The sequence below is a fragment of the Dipteris shenzhenensis genome, chromosome 18 (assembly GCF_047967505.1).
Source record: "Dipteris shenzhenensis isolate YYH24624 ecotype China chromosome 18, Dip_SZ_1.0, whole genome shotgun sequence".
NCBI lineage: Eukaryota > Viridiplantae > Streptophyta > Polypodiopsida > Gleicheniales > Dipteridaceae > Dipteris > Dipteris shenzhenensis.
In genome coordinates, this window is record NC_141613.1 from 18,095,387 (window position 1) to 18,122,962 (window position 27,576).

Consider the following 27,576-nt stretch of genomic DNA (forward strand, 5'->3'; position numbering starts at 1 on the left):
TGAATTTCAAACCGTAAATCTCAGATTCAAGCTCCCTTTCTCATTGGCTGCCTTGGTTAGATGGACCCAAAAAGAAAAGGACTCCTTCAATGCTTTGAAGCATGCCTTGACTACAGGTCCTGTACTTATCATTCCTGATTTAAAGAAACCTTTCTTGGTAGTAGCTTATGCAAGTGGTGATTGCCTTGGGGCTTCTCTTACCCAAGATCGTGCAGTGGCCTTTGAGAGCAGATGGTTAAGAGATGCTGAACTTCATTATGATATTTATGAAAAAGAACTCTTGGCTGTGATTCATACTCTAAAACTTTGGAAGCACTATTTTTTAGGGATAGATTTCCTTGTAAAGACCGATCATGAAAGTCTCAAATATTTCCTAAAGCAGCGTTTGATTAGAGAAAGACATATGAAATGGTCTACCTTTTTTGCAGTCATTTCATTTTCAGATCCAGTACACCCATGGAGAAAATGTAGTGGCAGACGCTCTCTCCCGTAGACCAAAGATCCATCACATCTCAATCACTTACCATGATGAGCTGACAGCCTTCAAGACTCATATGTGGGAGATGTTGATTTCTCTCAGATATGGGCACATTTGATAACTGGACGTACTCATCCTGCCTATCAACTTAGAGATGGATACTTGTTATGCAAGACCAGCTATGCATAACAAAGGAACTTAGATCCAAAGTTTTGGAAGAAAGTTATAATCCACCTTATGCTGGTCATAGAGGGTTTTTGGGTGATGTGGCATGCTGACATGGCAGCCTTGACATGTGGCATAGCCACATGACAGCTCATGAGACATATGGCAGCCTGTGGGGACATTTGGAGGACCATGCATGGACCATGGCACCACTTGTCACTGCAGGAACTACAGTCTCGATTCAGCCCACCAAAATCCAAGGGGGGCCAGCCCCCATTCTTAATTGGGCAGAGGGTGGGCTGAGCCTATAAAAGAAGGCCTTCCCCCCCCTATTCCTACACAAATTCCATGCTTCATTTCAGCTCCTCTTCCCTCCTTGGTGCAGCAGCCCTCCCCCTGTCCATCTTGGTACAGCCAGCCTCTCTCCCTTGCTCTCTTCATGGTGCTGCAGGCTTTCTCTCTCTACAGTTTCAGACTTCTCTCTCTGCAGAAATCTCTCCTTTTCTTCACCTCTAGAGCAGCAACATCCCTTCCTGTTTCCCCTACCTTGGAGCAACAGCAACATACTCTCTCTAAAGCATTACTCCCTTACAATCTTTCTCTCTCTACTGTTCCAGCCCTTCTCATGCAGAAATCAGCCTCTTCTCTGCACTTTTGGGACAGCAGCAGCATCTCCTTACCATCTCCTAGCCTGTGAGGTATAACTCCAATATAGGATTCCTCTTTCTAGTCTGAAACACCTATTTCTGGGTTTTTCTCTCATTGTATGGTTTGGCAACTGGCCTAGAGATAGACTTTCAAAATCTAAGCTTCTACCTCTCTCTCTCTCTCTCTTGGCCCCCCCAATCTCCCACCCCCCTCCCCCTCAGCTCTCTTCCCATCCCCCTCTCACCTCCCATCTCCCCCCCTTGCCTGCCCTCCCTTATGCCTCTCCCTCGGCTACCCTCTCCGCTACCCCCTCGCTACCCCTCCGCTAACCCCCCGCTGAATCCCCTCTGCTACCCCCTCGCTGAATCCCCTCTGCTACCCCTCTCCGCTACCCCCTCGCTACCCTTCCGCTACCCCTCGCTGAATCCCCTTTGCCCCCCTCTCTGAATCCCCTCTGCTACCCCCTCGCTACCCCCTCCGCTATCCCCTCGCCACCCCCTTGCTACCCCTCCGCTACCCCCTCGCTGCTACCCCCTCCGCTACCCCCCCGCTACCCCCTCGCTACACCCCGCTACCCCTCGCTACCCCCCGCTACCCCTCCGCTACCCCCCCCGCTACCCCTCCCCCCCCTCGCTCAGCTTTTTTTTTTTTTTTGGCCCCCTGCTTGCAGCTCCGACCCTCTTTTTTTTATATTGGCAGCTCCGACCTCCTGCAATCCCTTCTTTGCCCGCTGCTGCCTCCTCCATAATGAAGGGAGCAAGAGGATGAGGACAGGAGACTAGGCAGGAGACCCTTCGGTCCAAATTTACATACGTGTGGAGATGGGGAAGGGAAACGGTGACAAGGGGAAAACACAAAAGCAACTTAGTCTAGAGGACTTCAACAAATGCAGCAACCGGAGCGGTTTGACAGTGGATAGCACCGTAGCCCAGAAGAAAGGGGCCCACCCAAAGCCCATGCTGCTCACCACATCCTCGACGTCTATGGTTACCACCACTATTTCACCACCATCATCCGCCTCATCATCTACGCCACCTCTCTCCTCCCCCTCTCTTGCATCATCATCACAGGTCTCCTCTCCAGTAGCCTCACCACGGGCCCCACCGGCCACGGCTCCACAGTACTTTTCCCTCGTATCACCTCTACCTCTCAGTCAGCCACCCTTTATCACCTCGTCCGGCCTCGCTACTCCTACATACCACTCCCCCACCCAGATCATGCTGTCCCCACCCTCAGTACAACCTCAGCAGCCCCCTTCATTCCAACCTGTTGTACTCAAAGTTTATGGCGACCCACCAAGAGTCACACCTGGGTCACGTCATGGTCACCTCATCAACATGCCAAGTTGTTAGACCTTGGTCATACCTAGTCGCAGCGTGTTCACATATGTTCACATCTTGGTGACATGGAACAGACTTGGACATGACCTGACATGGACATGACATGGACATGACTTGGACATGACTTGACCTGGACATGACTTGGGTATGACAGAAGCAATACATGACTGAAGAGTGCCAAACCTCAACCTCGACTCACATGGTCAAAGTCAATCAGAGGGAAGTACTGGCGCAATGGTACACGGGATACACCTGTTGGTGCACATGGGAAGCAGTCCAACAGTTAAGAGGCATAGGTGGTGCACCAACCCTCTCAACCAACTAGTGTCAGGAGCGCAGGAGAACACATGGAGCATGGGATTCACTGACCCAGGACAGGCTGGAGTGTTGCGGAAGCCATCAAGGGCAGAGCGGCCCACAAACGGTGGAATGGCTAAGGATGGCTAAGGGTGCAAGAAGACATCCAATAGGAAGAAGGAGAGGAGATTGGTAGCGGGGGGTGGAGCAGAGGAGGAGAAGGTGAAGAGGGGGAAAGGGAAAAGGGAGAGGGACATTCTGGCAGGGGTGAGGGGCGTGAGTGAAGGAGTGAGAGGCTAGAGTCAAGAGCTCGCCTCGTGTGTATCTTCTGGGGGTGTATCAGTCATCTTGCTTTCTAATGAGTTATGCTACTCCCCATCTCTGCTCGCTACTCTAAAATCTCTTTCTGTTGTGTTCTCCTCCCCTCCTCCTCCCTTCACCTGGTACAACGGACCTGTGTCATGTGGTTGAAGTTCTTTGCTGTTCATGTCGAGGGTTAGCTTTCATGATGTTGTTCCGCTTTGGTCTTCTTCTTGCTCACATCACTTCAGCACTTGTACCGCTTGCACATAGTTGACACCATCGACAAGCACTCGCCTACGTACCATCAGTGACACTTATGGCACATCTTACTCGCTTCTCGCACCAGTGGCCCTAGGCCTCCGGTAATACTTCCGAAGTGTTAGGAAACCCCCCCCCCCCTCAGACAGTTTATGGCGATCACGGTGGGACACTGCTGGTGTTGAGTAGCACGAGTGAAGTGGTGATCTAGGGTCCTAGAGAGAGGTCTTATGCCGAGTAGTTCTGAAACATTTGAAGGAGCTAGTGAGAGAACTAGGATGTACTTGAGGAGAGTGGAGAAAAGACTTCCGACAGACCAAACTAGGTACAAGAAGCATTACGTGCGGCGTAAGTTTGCGAAGTCCTCAACTCGAGCACAAAGTGAGCCCATTGGAGCAGTAGCCGGAGCAAGTAACTTCATCGACACTCTCATTGACTTGGATCAACAGGAACCCTGGTGGTTAGATCCGGACTCCGGAGAAGAAGAAGTGCAAAGTGGAGAACAGGTGAAAGAAGAGGGTACTAAGGACGAGGACTCCTTAGGGACTCATCAAGGTCAAGGCAGCCCCTCTCCTCCTCCTGCAACGATGTCTTCATCAACCACCTCTTCTACCGGTGTAGGATGGAGGCTTGAAGGTAGGCCCAACTTGGCCAATGGCACGAACCATCTCCAAAAAATAAGGGCTCCTCACCTTCCAATGAGGAATATCCTCTGCAAAGAAAAAACGACGGAGAGCAATGTATGCATCCTCCGTGCTTGTGACTCCCATGCCTTTTCCAAGGTTCCCTTTGACATCTTCAACTTCTTTTGCTTTGGCTCATATGCACTGCCAGATGCATTTCCACTTGCAGTGCCACTCACTGAGGCATCTCCCAAATCAGCCACATCTTCAACAAGCTGTTTTGCAGCAGTTTTTAGGGCCGCCTTTGCCTGCAATCTTCGACAAGTATCTTTCACATTTTCAGGAGGAGCGGTACACTTGTCAACCCCCAAGCCTGTGAGCCCAAGAAAATGTGCCCTTATACGGGTCGGTCCTCCATCCCATGAATGAGGGCAATATTTACATTTACAAGTGTATTTGCCCTTCCCCAAAGGCTTTAAGGCCTCTACAAATTCCCATTCTGGTCCTTTTTGTCTTCCCATTTGTAGATCTGCAAGCTGCAAATTTGCAAAAGAGGGCAAATAAGGCATTGGGCAAAGGAACAATTTCCAAAGAGGGCTTGAAGCCCTTGCAGGCTGCCCTGCTAGATGGCATCAACTAAAGAGAGAGCACTTGCTGCAAAACAGGAAAAAAGAGCAGCCATTGCATTTACCTTGACACTTGGAGCAGGTAGAGCGTAGAGGCAAGCTGCGGGCTGCAACTGTACGGTGACCACTCACCTCCAAAGCAAGTAGAAGAGGGCAAAGGGCTGCCTAAATAGAGGGCAGCAAGGTGCTGAAGAGGAGGGCAAACTGAAGAAGAGTGAAGGGCTGAGGGGACTCGGGAGTCGGGACTGAAGAAGAGGGCAAAGGGCTGCCTAAATAGGCTCTTGAGAAGAGGGCAAAGGGCTGCCTAAATAGAGGGCAGCAAGGTGCTGAAGAAGAGGGCAAAGGGCTGCCTAAATAGAGGGCAAACGTCTGCCTAAATAGGCTCTTGAGGCAGCAAGGTCGGTGTGCAGGCAGAGAGTCGGTGAATCGTGATTGGAATTTGGGCGTAGACTGTACTATGTAGTACGTACGGCCTTTCTTGGGATTCGGGAGCCTTCACAAGGACGTTGTACGGATTCGAAAATAGGAGCCAAGCAATAATATAAGGTACGCATCCTGATTCCCCCCCCCCCCCCCCCCCCCCCCCCAAAAAAAAAGGCACGTACGGATGTCCGTACGTACGGCCGTACTAAATCTGTACGGAAAAAAGGAGCGTACGCGTACGGATGCAACAGTGCAGGCTGGGCTTATCTATCAGTCTTCCGTTGCAGGATACCATCTGGTGGGATTTTCATTTCTCGCATGGTATCAAAGCCTTGACGAAAGTTCACGGGAAGTGGAGCTTGAAGGCAAATACCTTGCTCGAGGATGACCTTGAGTCATTGCTTGATGGAATTAACTTCAACGTCTAAAGGATTGTACCCAAGCGGCAGGCTCGAGTTTATGCAGGTGTTTGAAGGATTGTTAGACTGAGGTTCAGGAAGGTGTATGACACTCTAACTCTACCCTTTTTAGCTCATTGTCATGGCCAATAGATATCAGATTCCTAATTTTGGTGACCTGGGCAAGCTCGATGGGACCAATTATCTCATTATGGAAAATGAAGGTTTGGAGCCACTTAGTGTTGAGGGAGTCATAGGAGATTGCAAATGGGAGGGAGCTGATGCCTCAACCCACCGTGACTACTCCAGCCACAAACTACGGTAGTAGTGACAACACAAGCGGACCCTGTTTTAGTGAGAGCATGGCAGGTTTGGGATGCGGAAGCCATGGCTATCATTGTGGGGACGACAATGGATGCGGTGCTCCCTCATATTCAAATTGCGAACACTTATTTTGAGGCCTAGGCAACATGTAGGGACGTGTATGAGCTCAATAATGAGGCAAGAATCGTTGAGACAGAGCTGCATGGAATGAGTATGGATGAAGGAGCATCGGTACAGGAACACATCACCAAGATGAAGGTGGTGAGGGATCAGCTGGCGGCAGTTGCTCAAAGGACGAGCTTGACTTGGATGGCATGGCTGTTGCTGGGAATGCCTCGAAGCTATAGTAGTTTTGTTACTACGATGATTGCAAGGTCGAGGGCGGCGCCGATGACTTTTGAGGAGCTAGTTCTGTTGCTATTGCTGCTGCAACAACAAGAAGCTCGGGAAAAGAAGTATGATGGAACATATGATACCACCCTAGTAGCTCAGGACAAGAGCAAAGGTAAGGGCATTTTGTGAAGGACCGCAGAAAGAAAAAGGCTGATCAGAAGAAGCAGGAGGTCAGCTCAGAGTTAGAGGAGTTCGCTTAGTTGGTGTTGAAAGAAGAACTTTTCTTGGTCGCATTTGCCAGTGTTGCAGAGATTAGGTGTATGGACCCCTGTGTTACTGTCAGGATGTCCGACATTGTGATATGGTCAGAAGAGGAGTCATAATCTTTTGTGAAGGCGGTGGATAATGATGAGTGCTTGGAACCATCTGGGTGCTTGGCTAGTGTTGTTGACACAGAGGGATTCTTTGATAGGACCCGAGGACTCAGAGTCAGACGGAGGCTGTGACTTAGAGGGGGACAACACAGAACCACACCTGCAGCTTTAATCTGGATTTATGCTTGAGATATAATGTCTCGGGTATGCTGTTTCATTGTTGACCTAGCCAGACAGAGGACGGGTTGAAAGAGACCCTAAGAGCTTGGTGCCTGGAGGACTTCAGTCTTTAGGTTGTTCACCCATCATCCCGGAGATTGTTGGAGGATGCTGGTACTTGGAGTGCTCGAGGTGGTGGTGCCATCAGCTGCTACCAAAGATGGACATGTGTACCAAACTAGTGTGCTGATGTGGAACCGGACTTGGCGGATCAGAAGCTGCTAGATGAAAAGCCAAGCAATGACTATAATGACACGAAAGTGTTCCAAAGGGCTACAACAGGGGAGCTACTGGAGCATCTTCATTGACGGATTGGGATCAAGCCAATGGTGAAAGAAAGAAAGAAAGTTTATTAAAGTCTTCGGAAGACCGATGGGTCTATGAGACTGTGAAAATCCTGATACAACGAGCTGTGGTAGTGGAGCTACTAAACGAGCGTCCATACCAATGCAAAATGCAAAATGCAAAAAATGCAAAAATGCAGAATGGCAGTACTAAGTCCTAAGTACAACATAGTCAGTACTAAGTCCTAAGTACAACATAGTCATGTCGATGGTCGACTATATATCAATCTCAGCATCATCATCAATATCATCATCATCCCCAGCAACAGCAAGATATCAGGATGGATGAGGCAGTGGAGGCATGAAGTCGGCAATAGAGTGCTGTCGGCCACTCAGAGGTGCGGTCCTGGCACATCTCCTGGTCGTAGCTCTGCATCTAACCAGGGCTACTGTGACCCCCGTCGGTCAGGCTTTGACTCTAAACAAGGAGGGGATGTCTCCAAGTGTGATCTGTGTGTCGACCCTCTGTTTGAGCTGTCGGGTCACGGACTCCGTGTCACGGTCATGTCGAGGCCTCGTCTTGTTGGGGTCCATGTGATCTGAAAGAACTCCGTGATAGAGCTCTGAGAGGGATCAATCGAGGAAGAAGTCTGCTCCTGTCTCCGTGCTCGGAGTATCCTCTCACGGTGTCTAAGTGCCTCATGAATGAACCCTGCCAAACACCGCTGGTTTGGGTAGGAGAGGAAATGGGCTAAAATCCCATAACTATCTCTGAAGAGGCAGTGGAAACGTCCTCGGATCTCATAGTACATAGGACACCTGAAGATGAAATGCTCCTCTGTTTCAACCTCCTGTATGTCACATAGTGTGCATATGCGCCGCTCCCTGGGTAGTCGCTCTGCTCTGCCGCTCTCGATGCGAAGTCTGTGTGAAGAGACTCGGAACTGCCCAAAAGAGATCCTGATCGAGTGGGGTAGGTGAATCTATGTGTATCCTGGTGGGTCAATGAAACCCTCCGCTGTGATATGTAAGAAATGATCTCTGTAGAAGCTAAGCTTCACTTGGAGTTCACTCGGTTTCAACTAGGTCCGAAAAGTGTGTAGCTGTAGTAGATCCTCATGGATAACCTGGTTGACCTCGTGTGATGAGAGAACGGAGCATCCATGCTATACTGAAAGGGAGGTAGTCTATCCATGTGGAGCCCCAGTCGCTTAAACCATCTCTTTGTACGTGCATACCAGTACCTCTGATCTCCTCTTGCTGCAAGTGCCATAGAAGAGGATAGAGCTATCCATGGTAGCTTGCTACGCCCCTAGGTATAATCCCCATATTCCCTAACTCGGTACAGATATGTGATGACCTGAAATGCAGCATCTAGTTGTAAAGGGGGTGACCCAAACTCAGCCTGAATGATCTGGTGAGGAACGGATGACTTACCATGAATCATCCGTGATAGCATGAGAACATGTAGCTGCTCCACACGGGCCCACTCTGTATCCGACAAGTCTGGCCCCCAACAAGGGCTGCCATACATCCTCGCTAGGCGAGCCAAGGAGTAAAAAAGCAACCCCTTGGTGCGTGGATCCTTAAAGTGTGAGCGGAAGCACTGCCTCTCTAGCCTGGCCAATGAGGCATACCCTCTACTCAAGCGTGCCTGCATCGCAGGTCTCATAGTGAAGCTCGGTCCGGAGAAGATAACCCCAAGATAAGTGTATGATGAAACTATCTCAGCAGATGACACCGCAAATGTGAACTACTCTTGACGCATGATGGCTCGAGATGTATTGAAGATCATGACCTTGGTTTTGCCCAGGTTGACCTTCAAATCATGAGACTCACAAAAGGACTGTAGTGCGTCTAGGTATCTCTGAAGCCCCTCTGCTGAGGAAGACAAGAGAGCCACGTCATCTGCATAGAGCAAAATCTGGATCAGCGTGCCCGCAAGAGAGCAACCTACACTCCCTTGTGTCTGCATCACTCGTCAATGTAGAGGCCAAACAAGGTAGGTGACAAAGGACACCCTTGTTTGATCCCGATGGTACTCATGATCTCGTCTGTCCACCCGGATCCTGCCCGAACTCTGCCAGAAACTCTCTCGTAAAGTGCCATGACAGCCCAAATGATCTCTTGGTCATAACCCAAGTCCTGTAGGTGTTGTATGAGGCGAGCCCTCGGGACCATGTCAAATGCCTTGCAAAAATCCACAAAGCAACAATAAACCCTCTGCTTCCGTGACCTCGCCTCCTCGATGATACATCTGAGCGTCAGAATGTGGTCCATGGTTCCATGATCACGTCGGAATCCTGCCTGTCCTGCTGTTGTGAGTCCTTGACACTCTGCAAGTCTGCTAACCTCGGAGTCAAGTACTGATGCATAAATCTTGGACATGACATGTCCAATCATAATGGTCCTGTAGTTCTCCGGGCTCATGGGATCCCTTGCCTTGTGGATGGGTGAGATAGTGTTAATGGTCCAAGTGTGTGGAAATCCCAAACAAACCGCTTCATTAAAAAGCTTTGCTAAGATCGCGGGCTAGGAGGTTAATCCCATATGCAATGAACTCAGTGCATAGTCCCTCATGATCCTTCGCTCGGCCATTATGAAGTTTCATTACAGCATCCTTTACCCTCCTCTAGTGAAGAGGGTGCAAGATGTGGGACGAGGCATGTGTGAGAGGCTAGGGACTGGCTGATTTGGGATGTCATAAAGTGTGCGTGCATAATCAAACCAGATGTGGGTGTCAGTGAGTGGCGGAGGGGACCGTCCTTCTAGAAATCTCTGCCAAAAGTCCTTAGAGTTGTTACTAAACAAAATGTTCAGTAGCTCCTCCTCGTTTCGACGAACGAAGTCTAGTTTCTTCCTCCGTACGAGTCTACGGTATTCACGTAGCGTATCTGGTGCGCTCGAAAGACTGTTTTTGGTTTCGAATCTGAGTTGACGGCGTAAGGCCTTACACTCATCATCGTACCAACTATTACAAGGTACGGTTCAAGGGGTGGTGGGCGGGTGGAGCGGCTGGTGTGGGGAAAAGTGTGAATGGCAGCCTCGTGTAGTGAGCGGGTGACAAGGGCAACACGATCCTCTAAAAGGGGTATGAAGTCAATATAAGCGAGAAGTATGTACAGACGGCCAGAGTAAGAAGGTGAGTGATCCCGATCAAAGCGTATATCGTGGTAGGTGGAGTAAGCACTGAGTGGGGTGGAAGGTGTTGTGCAAAGGGAGGTGGAGATGCGAAAGAAAAGGTATGTATGATCAGCCCTTGGGGGGAGAGGTGCTACAGTGAAGTCAGTAATGCGAGATGTGAAGACAGGGGATCCCATGATGTAATCAACAACACTGGAGCCCCCCCCATGTGGAAAGCATGTGAAACCACCTGAAGCGGGCCATCTGTCAAGACCATTATAGATAATGAGATCATGTATCCTGCCTAGGTCTAATAGGGCCTGCCCATAGGATGAGAATGGACCTTGCTTGTCAGCCGAAACCTGTATCATACCTGCCTCCTCAAGGTCAACATCTGCCAGTAGAGTGGAATCATCTCTGAAATCAAGAAGTGGTACCTGACGGCCCTTGTCCTCGCGTTGAAGTCCCCCACTAGAAGGACTTCTCCGCGGCTAGAAAAGTCAACGATGGACTGATAAAGGGCAGCAAATGGGGATATCTCATCATCACCTCGAATATCTCTGGCAAAGTGGGAGGTCTCCGGGGGGGAGTAGCAAACTGCGACAAACAGATCCTGGCTGTCCATGTGTTGTATCCGGATCCAAAGAAATCTGGAATGTGTATCTCTCTGCTCTACTGAAATGATCCCTCGAAGTGTGGATCTGAAAAGGACTGCAACTCCACCTGAACCTCGTACTCCACCTGTGAGCCCCCAAATGAGGAGTGCATTGGGGGTGTTGGATTAGGGTTGGTTACCTCCCCACCTGTGAGCCCCCAAATGAGTAGTGCATTGGGGGGGTGGACCATAGGACAAGAGATTGGGTCATGTGGCTGCCATGTGGGCAGCAGACAAAAGAAGGAAGTACTTGGTAGAGGAAAGCCTCCATGGAGGGCAGATCTGAGAGAGACATTTCCAGAGGCTGTTCATAGATGGAAAGGGCAGATCTATGCAGGGTTTCCAGCAAAGGGCCCAGTGACATCTAGGAGGTGAAGGAGGCCTACAAGAAGCTGCAGACGTAGCTCAAAAGAGGCTACACCTAGGCTGACTACCAGGGGAGTAAGGTGGAGGGATCACTGGACAGAGAGTCTACATAAGCTCAGAGGAGCACGCGGGCTTAGAGATCTAGAGGTGCCAGGCAGATAGGAGGACTTTTGGTAAGATCGCAGGACTACGGTTTGGTGGGACTCTGCATCTCTTTTGTATTGTGTTCAGTTTTAGACGGACAGAAATATAGAATTGTGGCTTCTATATTTGTCTTGGATGCATTGTCTATTTTTTACTGGTCTGCACACACATCTATAGTTGTGAAGTACACACAAGTTGAGAAGTTTGATTCCGTAGGAAACACTTCCGCGTGTCCTGGGCGCATCTATCAGTCTTCCGCTGTTGGAGGATTTTCATTTCTAACAGATTGGCCCTTCAATGGGTTGTGAGAGAATTCGTTGCTACATCGATGCCTACATGCAAGATATGCTAGAGAGAGAAGTATGCACATGCATGCAAGGTGGTTGAAGAGAATGCTTGTTGATATATGAAGAGGGGTAACTTTTCATTTGTGACCCTTGAGTTCCATTTAATGCTACCCTTAGCTTATGACTCATATATGTTTTCCAGATGTTGCATGTGCATTGGTGTCTCATCCTCCTCCTATCCCATTCAAGCTCATACATTTTACCAACCATTTTGTCCTGGATTAGAAGGCAGTGTGGGAATATAGATGATAGTTTTCCTCTTGTGCAGTGTACATTGGCAGTGGCAGATTTATTTCATTTTGAATGATTTTAGAGTACTGAAAGTTTAGTGGCTGTTGTTGAAGTGCTCTCCCTTATTATGCATATCGTCAGTTTCTGTTCAGACCCTTGTGACCTTCTTTGGACAGTCAGGACTGAAAAGTTTGGCATTTGTGCAAAGGTGGAGGTGATTTATCACTGTGAAGGGGCACATAATTCATCGTCAGTCTTACGAAGACCAGGTCCTCCAGAGGACTTTGTGACTGGAAGCACAACCAATCATCCATTTCGACCAGGAGGGTTTGATGTTTCTCATACATTTGATAAGCTCAGGGCAGAAGACGACACCGTTGGTGATGGGTTGCAGGCTGTGTTGGAAGGAGGACCACTCCTGACTGTTCCTCCCGGGTTTACACGAGGTTTGGATCTTGGGGTTCCTGAGGTAAGAAAGGAAGTTGATGCGACCATATATGTTTCAATTCCTGATCATATTGTAAGTACAAGCTTTAATAGTGTTCTGTATGGAGCCTGCTTAAATTACTATACAGCATTGCATTCTCCTTTTGAAGCCTACGAATTTCTGAGGGTTCAATCATTACCTTTCATTTCTTTTTGCACATTGCTGCCTTGCAAAGTCTGCCTGCATGCTTTATGTTTTTTCACTTTAGTTTTCTTTTGCTACCTAAGCTTTCAATAAGCTACATTCTTGCCATAAAAATATTGTCTCTGCAAATGCGTTGATTCTGTGTTAAGCTTAGAAGGAATTTGTATATCTCAATGATGTATATTGCTACATTGCTACATCTTGTGCTGTCTCTGTGAATTTCAAGGCATTTGGAATCCCAATGAGGTGAAAGCCAGCTATGTATGGATTGTCAGATGAAAATCTAATTGGTGATTCTGGTGTTTATATCTGAACATAACTAATTGGAGTGATTACATATCAGACCATCGATAATTGGAGTGCTTGCACAGTTCTGACAATGTTTCCTTTTGGCATTGCATAGCATGGCAGTGCATAGCATGATTCACTTGAGATCATCTACCTTTCCGCCTCATGAACATTAAGCAGCCTGCTGGCTGTAACGCTATAATACCCTTTTGGACTGTTAGCGATTGTTTCTGCACATGTGTTCTCTATGGGTCTAATCTATGTGTTCAAACAGGGGAGTTGCAATAGACAGTAACTGTTTTGGAAAATAAATATTGGCCTTTAAACTTGTTTGTTCTGGTCGGGAGTCTTCTTTTGTACTGACCTTTCATCTCAATGTACAAGGAAGATCTCTCTCTCATTTAAATGTATTTATGCAGCCCTTCTTTAGTCGCAGACGAGAGCGTGGGACAGATCATCCCACACAAGGGTTGAATCAAAAAGTTGAGGAGCTTAAAGTGGTATGGTTTCAGACAAACATTTTCGTCATTACAGTGATACAGCTTTCTCTATACCCTCGATTTAATAATGCTAGGAAATTCAATAGATGAAGTGGTTGAGAAGGTTGATTCTGAGGTTATTTGAGCTTTTGTGGATCATAGATGGGAGAGTTATGCAGATTATTGATTGAAAGTGCACGTAATCTTTATGATATTTTTACTTCTGGCATATGCTACATTTATGGGACGTGTTTGACCTTTGGACTTAATATTCATAATACGCCTTAATTTTCAACTCTCAGGAATCAGGCCAGGTGCACTTCAATGAACTTTTCAGACGAGCATGGGGACAGGAACAAACTGAAGAGGATATTCAAGGAGGTAAGCGGAGCTGTTTCCACAAGTTTCCTTGGCAGAAGCTGGTCTGTAGGACCTAAATTGTAGTAACTAGTTCTGTAAATCGGTCTTATCTATAAAGACTAGTCACTCTCTTACCCCAGAAGACTACGTCTTTGTCTTATAAAGTCAATCTTAGTATCATAAGCCAGCACTAATGCTGAGCCATCTCAGTTGGCCACTCTTTTATCGTTTTTAATTTACACCTTCACTGGAGATCTACTTACCTTTCAAACAAGGAAAATAGGCTGCTTGTTGAGTTGGCAGCCTACAAAGGGCTCTCAAAGCCTATAATTAGTGGGCGTTGCCAGCAATGTTCTATCACTCATGGAATCCTGAGAACAGCAGAGGTTTGACCTTTTGTACAAGCAGTTTTCGCCCTGTTTGGGAAGCATTTATTCGATTGAGTTCTTTGCCTTGTCATTATGCAAGTTCATCTGTCTTTGGAGTAGATTTAGTTGTGTGGCTTCATCTTAAGTGCTGTTTAGAGCACACAGCTCTTAGTGAATCCATCACATGTCAAGTCTCTGTTTCCCATGCTAGGAATTGGTCTACATCTTTGATCAGTAAAATTTAGAATAAAGGGCAGTAGAGGTGGCCAATGGGGCTTTTACTTCCAGCAGTCAAGTGTGCCAGGGCGTGTCCATTAAGATGTCCGCCTTTTTACACTTATTTGCCCGATTTAGGCCCTGTTGAGCTTAACTTGCAGCAAATGACTCTGAGCTTCCAACATGATGAGAAAAGGATGTCTTTGCAGGGAATTTTACCTCAAAAAAAGTGAAGTTGGTCTCAGTCCAAGTATATAGAAGGATGCTGAAGCAGAGCCATGGTGTCATAGCCTTTAAGGTAGGAAGCTCACTGATAAGGAGCAGCTCGATCCTACTCATGACACGGCACCAAAACTTGTATGGAAGTGCTTTTACTGGGAGGATGACCATAAGTCGTTTGTATTTCTTATATCAATCTATTCTTGTACTAAGGCAAAGAAGGTGGTTAGAGTTTGTGTCAGGATATGATTTCCAGATTGAGTATAAGAAGGGAAAAGATGCCATGTGGCTGAAGCTTTATATAGGATATGGGCATTCAGATGTTATGTTACTACAGAGCTTTATAAAGATTGGATTCATGACATCGAAATGGAGTACCCTGAAGACCCTGATACAGCCTTGATATTTCAGGATTTGCAGTATCCTCATTCTGACAAGCATCCATCTTTCACCTTGAAGAGTTTTCTGTTGTGTGTACATGGACAATTATTTCGGTCTCCATTCTTCATTCAAGAGGCTTGTTGTTGAAAAGAGGCGCTGCTCTCCTATGGTTGGACACATTGGCTTGAATAAAACCTATGAGAAAGGAAAGCAAAGCTTTTATTGGAAGGGTCTTTGGAAGGATGTGCTACATTTTGTCAAGGAATGTGCCCCATGTCAGCAATCGAGACTTGATAATTTACATCCATTGGGTCTCTCTTTCTCTCTCTCTCTCTCTTTCATTGGGATCCTATGAGGGGCCAGCTGCTCTCTAGCTGATACTTCTCCAGATTTTCCCATATGCAGACGACGTAGTCTTACTCTCTTTCTCATCAGAGGGGCTCCGGCGACACTTGGACGTGCTTCATACTTTTTGTGAGACACATGACTTGAATGTCAACCTTGGTAAAACCTATGTCATGATCTTGAATACATCCCAGGCAGCCATGCGCAGAGAGCACTTCACTTTGGATGGGTTAGTGGTGGAGGTGGTTGCATCTTACACATACTTGGGGTTCTTTTCTTTGGCCCGATCTTCATGATGTGACTTGCACTACAGGTCTGGCTGAGCCGGAGATATGCGCACACTGTCTAGACTCGCCTGAAAAGTGAGGCTTGTGGCATAGTGCCGCACACCTACTTGATCTACGGTATAGTCACAACGTTGTGTGGGCAGTTCGAGCACTGTATGAGCAGAGTCAGGACTTTGAACGGATGGACAGAGGAGATCATCAGCACACTTGGAGTCACTGAAAACAGGCCTCAAGGCGAATAAGAGGGAGGAAATAGACAATTCACCAGCCAATGCTCTCACTTAACCAATTCAGCAAATAAACAACTGGTAGAATGGGAGCTAGAATCCTCTTGCTCAAGACAATAACGTAGGCTGGCCCCAAACCTTGGCCCCTCTTTTGGTATATCTTTATTAGTTGGAGATCCTTGCATATAAGATACGCAGTGGATTCGATCTCACTTGCATTCAATGCACATCACCACTCTTAGTAGGCATCATTGTTTCAAGCAAACAATCCTTGTTGGGCTCTGCTCACACTAAACATTCTAATAGGCATCCAAATCAGTTCCCAGTACTAGCATGAAGTGTGAAGATCCACGCTTTTCGAAAATGCAAATGTGTGCAATGCATGCAGAATTTGAATGCCGATTGGCCCTCCAATGGGGAAGAGCGCCCTCGTGAGAGTACTTGTTTCTTTTTCGACCTACATGCAAGGTGGGAGAGAGATGACGGATGAATGCAATGTGGTAGAAAGAATGCTACGTGAGATTCACAATGAAAGGGTGATACCCTTTCATTAATGTCCCTTGAGATCACTCAAGTTCCATCTTCCCATTTACACCTACCCTTAGCCTATGACCCATGCACCTACCATTCAATGCACTCTAATGCACCCTTTCCCTTTCCTATTGCCCCTAGGACCTAGACTCGTGTGTGCACATCTTTATTACTAATCATTGGCCAATGTTACATAGTTTTGGCGGTACTATTTACACCGCTTGATCGATCATAAATACAAACATATAACCGCACCATCAAATTGGCGCCTAACAATAATAAAGTTCTAATGACTATTAATTAACTAAATAATCATTTCTCTTGTCATGACACTCCCTCCTGCTTGAATGAGCAGAAGTCCTCTTCTGGATTATTGCTTGTCTCTTCCTCTTATGTGCACTTTCTCTTGTTACTTCTGCCATTGCATCGCCTCTTTGTAATCTGCGAGTATCTGTGGAAAATCTGTAAAGAACTCTTCTTCCATCCATTGTGCATCACTAGCTGGCTGGTTTTTAAACTTCAGTAAATACATATATCTCTTCTTTCCACGAGTACTCTTCTCTTTATGGTATACGATCTGTTCCGGAGTAAGAACTTCAGTCCCATCTTCAAGTTCAGGTTCTTCTTGCTGCTGAGTATCCAAAAACGCAGAAGTATCGCCATGGTATCTCTTCAAATTGCTCACATGAAAGATGTTCTTCATACGCCAGTGGGCTGGTAACTTCAGCTCATACGCTCTGGATCCTTCTTCTGGATATAAAGCTGCTGAAATCTGAAATGGACCATAAAACTTCGGTGCTAGCTTGACATGTTTGGTACTTCCTCTCACTGACTTGATTCTTCTTTTATCAATCTTCAATAAAACCCAATCATCCTCCTTGTAATAAACTTCTTTTCTTTTTTTATTGGCTGCCTTGGATTGTTGAACCTGGGCCTTCTTAATATGTTCTTTTACCTGCTCAATAACCTGTGACATATCCTCAGCAAACTGGTCAGCAGCAAAAATTCGCTCCCCCAAGTGTGTTATTGGAGTGGGTAAACATTGCCCATAGATGATTTCAAATGGGGCTTTCTTGGTGGAAGTATGTACAGTGTTATTATAAGCAAACTCTAACATGGGTAAGAACTCTGGCCACCCTCTAGGTTGGTCATGGACATAAGCTCGAAGTAAAGTAATTATGGTTTGATTGGCATTCTCACTTTGTCCATCTCCTTGAGGATGGAAGGCTGTAGTAAATTTCAGTTTGGTTCCGAGATTCTCTAATAGAGCTGTCCAAAAGTTGCTAATGAAACGGCCATCATTATCGGATACAATGGATTTTGGTAACCCATGTAACCTGAAGATTTCCCTAATGAATAACCTTGCTGTTTCAGGAGCAGACAACTCTTTTTTACAGGGAATAAAATGAGCTTGTTTACTCAGCCTATCTATAACAGTGAAAATCTGCTCAAACTGACCAACCTTGGGGAAACCAGACACAAAATCCATTGTAATGTGTTCCCACCTTTCCGAAGGAATAGGCAAAGGCTGCAAAAGACCAGCAGTCTTACTTGTGTCAGATTTAATGCGCTGACATACGTCACATTGTTGAACAAAGGTCGAAACTTCTTTGCGAAGTTTAGGCCAATGGAAGTATCTCTCAATATTGCCAATGGTTCCTCTAATACCTCTATGTCCAGAATATGGACTCGCATGTAACTCACTCATGACTAGATACCGAAATGTTTTGGGTACACATATGGCACGTCCCAAAAATAAGTATCCATCCACGATGGAATAAGCTTCTAAATCCCCAACCTCATTACGTTGAATCTTCCCATAAATGTCAGCGAAGTCCTCATTTAAAGGATAAGCTTCAACCATTGCTCCTAATGATTTCTCCTTAATCACAGAAACGTGATTAACTTGGGGCCGTCTACTCAAAGCATCAGCTACTAAATTCTCCTTTCCCGGCTGATATTCGATATTTGGTTGCCCAAAGGATTGAATATATTCAGCCCATTTGATTTGTCTTGAAGAGACAATGGGTTGAGAGAACAAGTGCTTGATACTTTGATGGTCAGTCTTAATCTTGAAAGCAGAACCATATAAATAATGCTTCCATAACTTTAGAGCATGAATGACTGCCAATAACTCCTTCTCATACGTGATATATTTCAATTCAGCCCCTTGAAGTTTTCTACTCTCATAGGCAATGGGATGCCCTCCTTGCATCAACACTGCCCCAATCGAGGTACCACTTGCATCCGTACATACAACAAAGAACTCTTTGTCCATGTCCGGAAGTGTTAACACTGGTGCAGTCACTAATGTTCTCTTAAGCTCCTCAAAAGCTACCTGGTGAACCTCTCCCCACTCATACAAGGAATGCTTCTTCAACAAATCTGTTAGTGGGGAAGCAAGACGTGCAAAATTCTTAATGAATCTGCGATAATAACTACACATCCCTAGGAAGGATCTCAGCTCATGTATGTTTTTGGGTATTGGCCATTCAATTATGGCCTTGACCTTTTTAGAGTCAACCCGAATTCCCTCGGCAGACACAATGTGTCCCAAATACTCTATTTCTGTCTTGAAAAACTCACTCTTCTTGATATTTAGGAACAATCGATCCTTCCTTAGGAGCTCCATCACCTTAGCAAGGTGATCCTTATGCTCTTCCTCATTCTGGCTGAACACTAAAATGTCATCAAAAAAGACTATGACAAATTTTCCCAAGTAGGGTCGCAAAACCCTTCTCATCAGCCTACTAAAAGTGGCTGGAGCATTAGTTAGGCCAAAAGGCACGACCAAAAACTCATAATGTCCAGTGAGAGTGCGAAAAGCTGTCTTATGTTCATGCCCAGCTTTCATACGAAGTTGATGATAACCAGATTTCAAATCCAATTTGCTAAAAACTTTAGCACCTTTAAGCATATCCAATAAATCATCCACTCTTGGAATCGGATACCGGTTCTTAATCGTAAGTTTATTCAAAGCACGGTAATCTATACACATACGATATGATTCATCCTTCTTCTTAACCAATAATACAGGTGCTCCAAATGGAGAACTGCTTGGTCGAATCAGGCCTTTTTGCAACAGATCTTCAATTTGTTTTTCTACCTCCTCCATTTCTATCCTGTTCATCCTATATGGGGCTCTACATGGAGGGGAAGCTCCTGGCTCTAAGTCTATGGCATGATCATCTTCTCTCTCCATGGGCAATTCGAATGAGTCATCTCTTGAAAATCGATCCTCATAAGCTCTAAGGAACTCATTTCTCTTCCGATCTTCTTTTGAGATATGAAGATCTCGTGAATCCCGTATATACACAAGATTACAATCTACCCCTCTTTTTACCAATCTTTTGGCTTGGGTAGGAGTAATCAATGGAATTGTATACACGTCCCGATCCCCTACGATCCTTATGTTTTCATCCTTATGTACAAAGCAACAATGATGAGTATGAGGATGAATAGCAGGGTTAAAATCATACCGCCATGGTTTACCTAGTATCATGTCAACGTCTTGTAAAGGGGCTACTAGAAAATCCCTTCGATCTCTATATTTTTGTATACGAAAAGGAATATTTCGTACTATGGATGTGTCTTCTTCATTGTGTCCCCTAAAAGCTCCTGAAAGCGACATGTTTTTTATAGGTTCTGGTTTAAGATGGAGTAATTTTGCCAATCTATCACTTACTAAGTCATAATTACATCCATCATCTAGGAGAACCACTATTCTCTGTCCATTCACGAATCCATACACCTTAAAAAGATCATGAGGCCCAAAGGTATTGGCTGAATGGACAGCATTCACTATTGGCTCAATAGTCACAGTAGATTTCGAGGGTGACAAGGTAGAAGCCTCACCCTCCTGCTTGGATGCCTTGGCTTTTCCTTTTACTGAATTCGTCTTGGCAATCTTAGCCAAGAGAACGGGACACTTATGCCATACGTGCCCTGGCTTATGTTTCTTACAACCGAAACATTTTCCTTCCTTAATCAACTTCCTCTTCTCTTCGTCAGTCATAGAAGGAAATGGCACCCATCCAGGACGTGATTGGCTATTCACATTCCTTACAAGAGCTTTACCCTTCCCTTTATTATTCTTAAACCGGTTTGGTTTCCTAAAAGTGGGTATATTATTGGTCTTAGATGATGACCCATACTCCTTATTGAAGGGTTTACGAGGATTCAATTTTCTCTCGGCTATTTCAGCCAGCTTAGTGAGGTCCTTAAGCGTGGTCGGGTTAAACATTTCAACCTCGTACCTTACTTTTGGGCTTAAAGCTGCTAAATACTTCTTTCTCCTATCTTCCTCACTCTTTTCGGGTAACTCTAGAGAGAGTTTCCAAAATCTGGCTGTAAAATCTGCATTACTCTCATTATCGAACTGCCTAAACCTCTCCCAACGAAAGGTTAGGTTCTCTTCATGCCTCGGTGGCATGAAAGTGGTTTTTAGTTGCTCCACAAATTTAGCCCATTCATGAATAGGCTCTTTTCCTGTTTGTGACAAGGACCACCACATTAGAGCATCCTTCTGCAGATGAAATGTGGCAAGAGCAAGCTTCTCTTGCTCTGTCTTGTCTTGATGGGCAAAGTATAGCTCAAAACGACGAATCCAATTGAGGATTTTGTCAGCCTCTCTTGCCCCATCATATTTGGGGAACTCAATTCTCTCTCGCGGTTGGAATTTGGACCTCTTAGAAGAGTTACTCAACTCTTCATCCCCGAAGTTTAAAGTCCTCTTAGTCCCTAATCTTGTCATAATGGACTGCTCAATCATATTGCTAAGCTGGAAAACCAGCTTATCAACAGGAGTCTCCTCTCTTCCTCTTGCACTTGGATTAGAATCCATGTGTATTGGGTTTTGAGTTAAAGGTGTGAACTCATCACCTTGTTCTTGGCTGGTCTCATTTCTTCTTTCATTACGAAAGGAGAACTCCCTATCAGTAGGTTCTTGAAGGAGAGACTGTTGTAAATCTATTTGTGGGTTATCATACTCAAGATGTGTATAACTCTCACCTAATCCATCCTCTTCAAGAGGGGGTGAAGGTGTTCTTTCTCTCTCTCCTTGGGGTAATGGAGGAAAAGGAATAAGTTCATTGTTATATGTCCCTTCCCCTTCCATTCTTTCCTTTTATTAATACAAGAGAGAAAATGTCTTGCTGTAATTTCAAAAAAGAAGGTTTATTTTACAGCAAACTTCAAGTGTTGTAGAGGTGGTGGTACTTATCCGACTCCCGCTTCGTTTGTGTTGAGAAGACACTTAAAATGACCTCCTTTCCCTTCTCTTTGAAGCTTTTCTTCTTGTATTTCTGCTGTAAACTGGTACGCTCCGTTTGGGCTACTTGTTTTGAGCGGATTGGAGCTCTAGATACCGTTATAGGGGTTACTTGATGGGTGGATCACTCCCTTAAAATCTTATTCCGATCCGACTTCCGGTTGGGTAGAACGGGAATCCCTTTTTCTCACGGTTTAAGGGTACATTCACATTGGGGGGGGGGGGGGGGGGCAAAAGAGAGCACCCCGTTCGCCGTTCGCCGTTGAAGGCCAAAATTTTTTCGAAAAAACCCCTTGTCTCAGAACCTCGAGATCGGTCGATCGTGATCCTTTTCCGCCAACCTCTCCTGCGACTTCCGTCGTTCACAACTGTCGCCCTCTCCTCGTCCCGTTCGTGGATCGTCGCCGCTCTGATACCAAATGTGAAGATCCACGCTTTTCGAAAATGCAAATGTGTGCAATGCATGCAGAATTTGAATGCCGATTGGCCCTCCAATGGGGAAGAGCGCCCTCGTGAGAGTACTTGTTTCTTTTTCGACCTACATGCAAGGTGGGAGAGAGATGACGGATGAATGCAATGTGGTAGAAAGAATGCTACGTGAGATTCACAATGAAAGGGTGATACCCTTTCATTAATGTCCCTTGAGATCACTCAAGTTCCATCTTCCCATTTACACCTACCCTTAGCCTATGACCCATGCACCTACCATTCAATGCACTCTAATGCACCCTTTCCCTTTCCTATTGCCCCTAGGACCTAGACTCGTGTGTGCACATCTTTATTACTAATCATTGGCCAATGTTACATAGTTTTGGCGGTACTATTTACACCGCTTGATCGATCATAAATACAAACATATAACCGCACCATCAAATTGGCGCCTAACAATAATAAAGTTCTAATGACTATTAATTAACTAAATAATCATTTCTCTTGTCATGACATGAAGCCCGGAGGTATTGCTAGCAATCCAAACGGGATCACACAACTCCCTTTCCAACCTCAGGTGCCCATTGGACCATTGATGTGCTCAAAGGAATAAATGATAGCATTTAAAACCATCCGGCAACCTCGAGAGCCTGCTTTCTCTCTTTGCTGGACGAGGGACACAGAGACCGTACACGACACGATAGGCAACTAATTCCAATTACGATTCACTGACTCTTTGCCTGCACACCGACCTTGCTGCCTCAAGAGCCTATTTAGGCAGACGTTTACCCTCTATTTAGGCAGCCCTTTGCCCTCTTCTTCAGCACCTTGCTGCCCTCTATTTAGGCAGCCCTTTGCCCTCTTCTTCAGTCCCGACTCCCGAGTCCCCTCAGCCCTTCGCTCTTCTTCAGTTTGCCCTCTTCTTCAGCACCTTGCTGCCCTCTATTTAGGCAGCCCTTTGCCCTCTTCTACTTGCTTTGGAGGTGAGTGGTCACCGTACAGTTGCAGCCCGCAGCTTGCCTATACGCTCTACCTGCTCCAAGTGTCAAGGTAAATGCAATGGCTGCTCTTTTTTCCTGTTTTGCAGCAAGTGCTCTCTCTTTAGTTGATGCCATCTAGCAGGGCAGCCTGCAAGGGCTTCAAGCCCTCTTTGGAAATTGTTCCTTTGCCCAATGCCTTATTTGCCCTCTTTTGCAAATTTGCAGCTTGCAGATCTGCAAATGGGAAGACAAAAAGGACCAGAATGGGAATTTGTAGAGGCCTTAAAGCCTTTGGGGAAGGGCTAATACACTTGTAAATGTAAATATTGCCCTCATTCATGGGATGGAGGACCGACCCGTATAAGGGCACATTTTCTTGGGCTCACAGGCTTGGGGGTTGACAAGTGTACCGCTCCTCCTGAAAATGTGAAAGATACTTGTCGAAGATTGCAGGCAAATGTGGCCCTAAAAATTGCTGCAAAACAGCTTGTTGAAGATGTGGCTGATTTGGGAGATGCCTCAGTGAGTGGTACTGCAAGTGGAAATGCATCTGGCAGTGCATATGAGCCAAAGCAAAAGAAGTTGAAGATGTCAAAGGGAATCTTGGAAAAGGCATGGGAGTCACAAGCACGGAGGATGCATACATTGCTCTCCGTCGTTTTTTCTTTGCAAAGGATATTCCTCATTGGAAGGTGAGGAGCCCTTATTTTTTGGAGATGGTTCATGCCATTGGCCAAGTTGGGCCTACCTTCAAGCCTCCATCCTACAATGTTTTGCGCACAACGGAGCTAACTAATGAAGCAGTATGCATAGATCAAGAGATGCTACAGTTTCGGGATAAGTGGAAAAAATATGGATGCTCCATAACTTGTGATGGTTGGTCTGACACTCGACGCCGGCCTATAATCAATATTATGGTCTCATGCATATGTGGTTCAGCCTTCTTGAAGTCCGTGGACACAAGTGGGCAGTATAAGTCAGGGGAGTACATCTTTGGGATACTGAAAGATGCCATTCTTGATGTTGGGGCTGAAAATGTGGTGCAGGTGTGTATTGACAATTACCACTCATAGAGGACCGTGCTGCCCTGATTAGTCGCACACTTCACGATCTCTCCCCACACCACACGGTCCACTAGACCACCACCTCTTGGTTCTGTACCCTGCAACAACTGGTACGATGCGGAGTGCAAGGCTTATTGCCAACAGCTTCGACTTGAAACCAGATGTTACCTCCCGAACACACCAGACAGGGTACACAAGTAGCGACGTCTTGTACGTTGGAAGAAGCAGGCATTTCTTCGTCGAAATGAGGAGGAGTTGCTAAACATCATATACAGCAACAACTCTAAGGATTTTTGGCGGAGATTCCTTGAGCGTGTGTCTCCATCACCCCTCATCGACACGAGAGTCTGGCACACGTATGTACACCATCTTTGTGATGTCCCACACCACCCCACTCCAGATCTCATACACACACCTCGCCCCACCACTTGCATGTTGTTCACCAGAGGGGGAGTCAAGGACGCGACATTGAAATTGCACAATGGCCGAGCTAAGGATCATGAGGGGCTATGCATTGAGTTTATCGCATATGGGATCGACACGTTAGTCCCGATCCTAGCAAAGCTATTCAATGACGCTGTTTGCCTTGGCTTTCCTCACACTTGGACACTCAAACACCCATGGAACCCATGGAACCGAGTAACTACAGGACTATCATGATTGGACATGTGATGTCCAAGATCTATGCAGCTGTATTGAATGCGTTGGTCAGCCTGTTCGTAGAGATGAGAGGGCTCAGAGCAGGCGAGACCATGGGACTATGGATCACATACTCACACTCGGGAGTGTCATTGAGGAGGCCAAATCACGGAAGGAGAGGGTATATTGCTCCTTTGTGGATTTTTGCAAGGCCTTTGACACAGTATTTCGAGCTCGTCTCATCACATGCCTACAGACACTGGGATTTGATCAGGAGATCATCTGGGCAGTCATAGGACTTCATGAGAGAGTCTCAGGCTGAGTTCGGACAGGCGCAGGTTGGACAGATGAGATCTTGAGTACCATAGGGGTCAAACAGGGTTGTCCCTTCTCAGAGATTGGAGAGACTCTCCCTTCTTTGCTAAGACTTCTACAGGGTTTAGATGGCATTTTCAGCCTCAGCCTTGGTTTCTTTCTACCTCATTCCTTTGAGGTGTCTTTTATTACAATATTAGCATGGTGTATTTTCGCACAGAGCTTGCTCTAGTGGGTTTCTTTCTTACTTAATAGAAGTCTCTTTTTTGGAAAAAAAAAAAAAAACAGGGTTGTCCCTTATCAGCAACCATGTTTGGCCTCTACATCGATGAGCTTGAGACTTTCATGGGGGCGTTCGGAGGAACCGATTGCTCACTTACCAGGATCATTATCAGGATTCTTCTTTATGCAGATGATGTGGCACTCTTGTCGTCCACACCCGAGCGGCTTTAGTGACACCTGGATGCACTGCAGGCTTTTGGTTATCCCATGATTTGGAGGTCAACCTTGGCAAGACCAAGGTCATGATCTTTAACACCTCTCGAGCGAACATGCAACGGAAGCAGTTCACTTTCGATGGGTCATCAGTTGAGATCGTATCCTCATACACTTACTTGGCGGTCATCTTCTCCTGTCCGATCTTCACGATGAGACTAGCGATGCAGGCCAGACTGAGTAGGGGATACGCCTCACTAGCTCGGCTAGAGAGACAATGCTTCCACTCCCACTTCTAGGACCCTCGGACCAAGGCTCTTCTCTTCGATTCCTTGGTCCGACTAGTCGGTATGTATGGCAGCGCTTGTTGGGGTTTGACATGTCAGAGATAGAGTGGACACGGGTGGAGCGCCTGTAGATCCTCATGCTCTCACGGATGATCCGGGCGAAACCGTCTGTACCACATCACATCATTCAGGCCGAGTTTGGTGCTTCTTCACTCTAGCTAGATGCAGCCTTTCAGACCATGACATATCTACACCGGGTTAGATCATATGGGGACTGCACGTCAGGGAGACAGAGGTTGCTATGGTTGGCTCTCGATTCCTCCATGAGGTTGGCAGCAGAGGAAGACGAGCGATGCTGGTATGCACGGACTCACAGATGGTTTGTGAGACTAGGGTTTCACATTGATAGGATCCCTCCTTTTCAGTACAGTTTAGATGTCCCTTCGGTACTCCCACCCACCATCCCGATCGGGCCACATACCAACCAGGTCATTCGAGAGGATCTCCTGTAGCTACACACCTTTAGGACCTGGTTGGAGCCGAGGGAGCTTCCAGTGAAGCTGAGTTTCTACAGAGATTACTGTCTTCGTATTTTGGAGGAGGGATTCATCACACCACCGGGGTACACTGAGCTTCACATGCCTCACTCACTACGGATCTCCATCGGATAGTTTCGAGTATCATCACACCGCCTCCGCATAGAGAGTGACAGAGCAGAGGGGATACCTAGGGAGCATCGCTTATGCATATTGTGCGACTCTCAGGAGGTTGAGTCGGAGGAGCATTTTATTTTCAGGTTCTCAGTGTACTACGAGATTTGAGGTCGCTACCACTGCCTCTTCAGAGACGGCTTCGGGCTCCTTTCCAGATTCCTTGCCTACCCAGATCAGAGATGCCTCACGGCCTTCATTCACGAGGGGTCCCGACAGAGAGAGTACTTACTCAGGCGACGGGGCTTGGCCACATCATCAGACACCTCTTAGAGTAGGATCACAGAGTTCTTCCCATCGAGTGACATTGATCATCGAGTCTCTAGCCGCAAATGTGATAGAGACCCCGATCTGACGACTGTAGCATGACACATGAGACATCGAGGGGACACACAGATCACTCTGGGGGACCTTCTGTCATTGTTTAGACCTGGGATACATCCCATCGGAGTCACGGTGGCTCTGGTCTTGCGTCGAGGCTCGTGCAGGAGATCGAGACGCACGGCACCCCTTGACGGGCGCAAGCGTCCCATCACTGGCTATGCACCAGCCAGGGCGACATGACATACGGAGGATTCCGCTTCGCTTCAGTCTTTTTCTTTTCATTGTTACATCCAGATGTTTTGATTATGTATGATCAGACTTAGGACTCAGCACGGGTGATGATGCTCGTTTGAGTAGCTCCACCCCCACCCTAACTGTGATTTGTATCAAGTTTTCTTTCAGTCTCATAGACCCATCGGTCTTCCGAAGACTCTTATAAAATTTCTTTCTTTCTTTCTTTCCCCTCCCTCGGCCCCTCTCTCTCTCCTAGCCTCCTCTACCCCCCCTCCCCCCCCCGGCCGCTCTCTCCCTCTCCCTGTCTTCTTAACCCCCCTTGCCTCTCCCGGCCTTCTCTACCCCTGCCCTTCTCCCTCTCCCCATCTCCTCTACCTAGGCTCCTCCATCTCCTCTCCTCTACCTTGCCCCCTCGTCCGTCTCCTCTTCTCTACCTCTACTCCTCCCCCCTACACCCCCCCCGCTTCCCCTGATTCTCTCTCCCCATCTCCTCCTCAACCTTTCCCCTTCCTCTCTCTCCCCTTCTCCTCTCCCGCAGCAGCTTTTGTAGGTCAAACAGAGCTTTATCATGTTCGACTTGGCCTTTTCGCCTCGATTGA

General features: G+C 46.7%; 1 protein-coding gene across 5 annotated transcripts in view; it reads left to right on the plus strand.

Annotated features, from left to right (window-relative positions):
- Window positions 1-27,576, plus strand: part of LOC147890892 (RNA helicase, ATP-dependent, SK12/DOB1 protein) — a 257,780-nt gene that overhangs the window by 1,564 nt on the left and 228,640 nt on the right. For all 5 annotated transcript variants that reach the window (XM_087389232.1, XM_087389233.1, XM_087389231.1 and 2 more), the window contains exons 4-6: window positions 12,168-12,428; window positions 13,298-13,378; window positions 13,660-13,738. In XM_087389232.1, the coding sequence (XP_087245358.1) occupies window positions 12,168-12,428; window positions 13,298-13,378; window positions 13,660-13,738 (421 nt within the window). The remainder of the gene's footprint in view (window positions 1-12,167; window positions 12,429-13,297; window positions 13,379-13,659; window positions 13,739-27,576) is intronic.